Genomic DNA, 4906 nt, shown 5'->3' with positions numbered 1-4906 from the left:
CTGACACTAATTGAATGTGTTTATAACCTGGGCTCCTACTTGTACTGTTCATGATATTTACTTCAAACATTTCAGATATTTCACCTCAAGACTGAGGGGTAAAACTAAAGAGGAGGGAAATATAATCTTCCTTGAAGGAATGAAGATGTGTGAAAAAGAGCTTTGTGCCCCCACCTTTGACTATCAGACTATCTAAAAGTGGAATCCAAATATTGGGATTTCCTCATGAATCTTATGTGGGGCGTGGCGGGGGTGGGGGGGGCGGAGATCGCTGGATGCCTGCTAGGAAGAAAAACTTCTCTCCCAGAAAGGGGTTTATAGCTGTCAGACCATCTTGAGAAAGGGAGTAGAGACAGATGAAGTTTAAGATCACTCTTTAACTGGACTCTATAGTTATGCACATCTCTGACACTCTATTAAAATCTAAACTCCATGGCACCAGCTAAGGACAGTATGTGCAGTAAACTTCGAACCCCTACCCAGATCTACCCAATGGACAGGACATTCTCCACAGTTGAGTGGAGAGTGGGGTCTGACTTTCACATGAACTCTGGTGCCGCATATTTGACCATGTCCCCGGGATGGGGAAGCCTGGTGGCACTCAGAGGAAGGATAGCAGGCTACCAAGAAGAGACTTGATACCCTATGAGCATATGCAGGGGAAGGAAGTCCCCCTCAGTCACAGTCATAGGGGAGGGGAGTAAGGAGAAAATGGGAGGAAGGGAGGAATGGGAGGATACAAGGGATGGGCTAACAATTGAGATGTAATATGAATAAATTAATAAAATATATTTTAAAAAATTAAATCTAAACTCCATGTCAGAGCCTCTAGATGGGCTTAGTGGCAGAGGCTGACTAAATGTTACTGAGCTTCCGTCTTGCTTTTAGCAAAGTGATAGTTACATTGACTAAATCTTTTCTGGCTTCATTTGTTTAATCATTCTGCTGTATACTGGTGGCCAAGGCTAACCTGTTATGGCTACCAGAGCCCAGTCTCTCACTCTAACAATTCCAGTAACACTCATAACTATAACAACATCAAAAAGGCAGTGTCACCAGGAACTAATCACTGTGGGGGTGCCATACACCCTCTCCTGGCTTATCTTCTCACCTTGATCAAACAAAAAATAATCAAACCATTTTGATATTTCTTCAGTTTAAAATCTATCTTGGTTACTTTTCTATTGCTATAACAGAACACCATGACCAAAGCAACTTATGAAAGGAAACATTTAATTGAGCTTAGCCTTTTATAATGTTAGAGCCATGAATGTGGGCAAAGGCACAGCATCATGAACGCCTGAGGACTCACATCTCAAAAAAGCAAGCAGAAAACAGGACGCACACTGGGATGACACAAATATTTTGAGACCTCAGTGCCCACCTCCATGACACACCTCCTCCAATAAGGCCACAGCCTAATCCTTCCCAAACTGTTCCACCATGCAGGAACCAAGTATTCAAACATAGGAGCCTATAGAAACCATTCTCGCTCAAACCACTGCAGTTCACTACCCAGTTCCAATAGGTTCATGGCCATATGGTAATGCAAACCGAATTTAGTTCAACTTCAGAAGTCCCCCATAGTATTTCAGTCCCAGTGTGGCTTAAAGGCCCAAAGTTCAAAGTCTCTTCTGAGTCTTGCGGCACTGTCTTAATCATAGGTCCCTGTGAACGGGGAGCAATGACACAGTTCCCACTTACAATGGCATATTGTACATTTCCATTCCAAAAGGGGAGAACTCACAACGTAGTGAGGCATTACCAGACCAAAGCAAGACGAAAACCCACAGCCGGGCATGGTGGCGCACACCTTTAATCCCAACACTCCAGAGGCAGAGGCAGGCGGATCTCTGTGAGTTCGAGGACAGGCTGGTCTACAAAGCGAGTCCAGGACAGCCAAGGCTACACAGAGAGACCCTGTCTCCAAAACCAAAAAAAACAAAAAAAAACAAAATCCACAAGGCAAACTCCAAATTCTGTAGTTCCATGTCTATGTTAGACTAAGGTGGCAAAGGCTAAGAGGACCTTGTGGCCCTCCAGTTAAATTAGGCATTTATGGAAGTTAAAAGATTAATAAAGTCTGGGCTGACGTCCACAGTCTGTAAGCCACTCTAACAAATCCCCTTTTAACCCGTAGATATTCTACATGTTCTATTAGCTCCTTCTCTTTTGAGAATCCTGACTAGCAGACATTTGTTGTAGTTGCTTTTACAAAACTATTTTGATTCTCTTAGCTTTTTTTTTTTTTTAGTATAGTGTGATTTTTATTTGTTGTAAATTAAAAACTCAATTGAAAATATTTACAATATTAAACTCAATCTAAGAAATCGGCTTTCATGTTTTTACATGTCAAATTGGGTACTAAAAGCACAGTCAATGTTCAAAATTATTCAGCCCACAACTTATAAATGCTTGGTCTCAGGATGTTTACACACAGCTCAGGTTTGGGTGTTAAGTTGTTTAGCTTTGAGGAAGAACATTTTGTTCACTTCACTAATGGGAATAGCTCTTAATGCTGGGATGGCGTCTTCCTGGTGGTTCTTCCACTGTTGGTTTTTAGCATAGTTATCTGTGATCAGGTGAACGGAGTCCAGTGGACAGGTACTCATCATGTTAATTCCAAACAGGAGCGCGTACGCAGTCACAACAGCGATGAGGAGGTAGACGGGCAATGCCACTGCCCAGTACTTTTGAGGCCAGTATGTCAAGCCCAAGGAGTTTAACCAAGATTCAGGAACAAACGCCCACACAAGATAAAGTATGCAGCCAAACTGAGAACTTAGGAAAAGAACAAAGCCATAAATCGCTCTTTCTGGCAAAGGCGACGGTGACTTTTCCACCACCTTCCCTGTGGCTTTAGGCAAATCTGAGGGAAGAGCAGGGGCTCGCGGGGGGGGGGGGGGGGGGGGGGGGGGGGAACCTGCCCGGTTGGCGCAGGCGCACCGCGACGGTAGCGCGGGGAGCTGGAGCGGGCTCTGCACCCACCCCGCGGGGCCGAGGGGGCGGGGCAGCGGCGTCTTAGCTTATTTCTTAAGCTATCATGCAAATAGTTGAGACTCCTTAATAATACAAGGTTTCACAATACAATCTTGAGCAGTTTAAGTCTGTTCTTAACACTCTATGCTATTTTGTCTTACTCCCAGCAAACATCCCCGCGATACTTGCACTTTGTAGCTTTCCTCAGCTCCAGTGCTTTCTCCTGATCTTCCTTGGACCTCTACCCTTGGCTGAATCTCCTACTTCCTTTTCTAGCTCCTCCTCCCCTGGCTGGCAGGAAGTCCAGCCCTATTCTCTCCCCTGCTCGTTGACTGGCTGTAAGCTACTTTATTGACATATCAAGGGAGCAGAATTTACACAACATTTAGGCAGGGAATCAGAATGTAAGCTACACAGTAACCTTATGCCTTCTTACATTCATCCACTCGTAGCATTTTCATACTTAAAAGTTTGCATAAATTTGAACAAAAACTATACTATCATTAGGTATGAAAAAAACATCAAAAATTGTAGAGTTTTCTCCCAAAGTATGCACGTGTCTTCTAAAAGACTAATATTATAACAATTTTTATAGTAATTTAAACCGGAAAAGTCTACCTCATGAGCATAAATTGTTTCAACAAACTTTTCTTTTTTAGTTCCACTTGCAAATAATACTATTCATTTTTTGGTTGGTTGGTTGGTTTGGTTTGGTTTTAGTTTGTTTGGGGAGTGGTTTTGGTTTTTATTATTGTTGTTGTTTTTGGTTTGGTTTGATTTGATTTTTGGTTTTTCCTGACAGGGTTTCTCTGTGTAGCCTGGGCTGTCCGGGACTCACTTTGTAGATGAAGCTATAGATCCACCTGCCCCTGCCTCCTCTGGGATTACAGGTGTGCACCACCATGCCTGGCATAATACTATTCATTGTTAATGATTATTTTAATCCGAACTGAAATGATATTCTGAGATATGTAGCTGGTAAAGCAAATAATTAGTTATGGACTCACATTACATGTGAAAAGTTATGGAATCGCATTACACTCAGAACTGTAAAGCTCTCTATCTTTGTTTCTTAAACTCTTTATTGCACAGTTGGTTCTGCCGGAACCTGTTTCCTGCCTGAAGGACTGCATTTGTCTGTCCTGTCCTCCCCTTGCCTCTCCAGGTGCCTGTCGACACAATCACTTTTGTTGTGAAACCCTCTTTGCCAAGTGTTCCTTTTCCTTTCTGTTTGGAAAGTTCTTTAACTTCTCATCTATGCCTCCTATGTTATGGAGATCCCAGCAGCGTATTGATCATTCTCACTTAAGGATTTAGACAAATTCAGACAGATTGGCAAGACATGACTTACGGGCAGGTACCAACACCAAGAAGACTCTAATCAGCAAAAGGGTAGGGAAACAAGGCTGGTACAATGTCAGTGACAGTGCTGAAGGGCACAAGTGACTGATTTTTATATGCTTCTTTTCCTATTTCAGATAATTTGTATATAAGCCTCACATGAAGAGAGCTGTTAACAAGCAGGAATAAATGATCTCACTAAAATTCTGAATATTAGTGGTGCGCACATCATAAAGATAGAAAGAAAAGGCTTTCCATATGTGAGACTGTGTTCCACAATTATAGCACCTAGACACGATGAGCTCTCTCGGCTTATGAAGGGTCTTTACAGCTCATAAGAGCAGCTGCAGTTGAAACATCTCCTTGGCGGGACATTTTCCGTCAACAGCTGTGTAGCATGTCTGGCTACATAAAATCCCACGTGGTTACCAATGGCTTTGCTGTGTGGGAGTTTGGAGGAGGAGAAAGCAATGCAGTATAGAAAATATCTGCTGCCTTTAATGTGAAAAGAGATAGTAAAAGTCACATACAAAACACACACACACACATGCCATGAAAAGCTTTTGATGACATCTCATAGCCCAGG

General features: G+C 42.7%; 1 protein-coding gene across 1 annotated transcript; it reads right to left on the bottom strand.

The window, feature by feature from the left end:
- Positions 1-2441: 2441 nt before the first annotated feature.
- Positions 2442-4695, bottom strand: LOC127184449 (phosphatidylinositol N-acetylglucosaminyltransferase subunit P-like). The gene is made up of 2 exons (XM_051140832.1): positions 4650-4695; positions 2442-3025 (listed from the first exon to the last, which is right to left on the bottom strand). The coding sequence occupies exons 1-2, from the start codon at positions 4693-4695 to the stop codon at positions 2442-2444; spliced, it is 630 nt and encodes a 209-aa protein (XP_050996789.1).
- Positions 4696-4906: the final 211 nt, after the last annotated feature.

Source organism: Acomys russatus, chromosome 32 (genome assembly GCF_903995435.1).
Source record: "Acomys russatus chromosome 32, mAcoRus1.1, whole genome shotgun sequence".
NCBI classification, from domain to species: Eukaryota; Metazoa; Chordata; class Mammalia; order Rodentia; family Muridae; genus Acomys; species Acomys russatus.
This window is presented reverse-complemented; position numbering and strand designations above follow the sequence as displayed.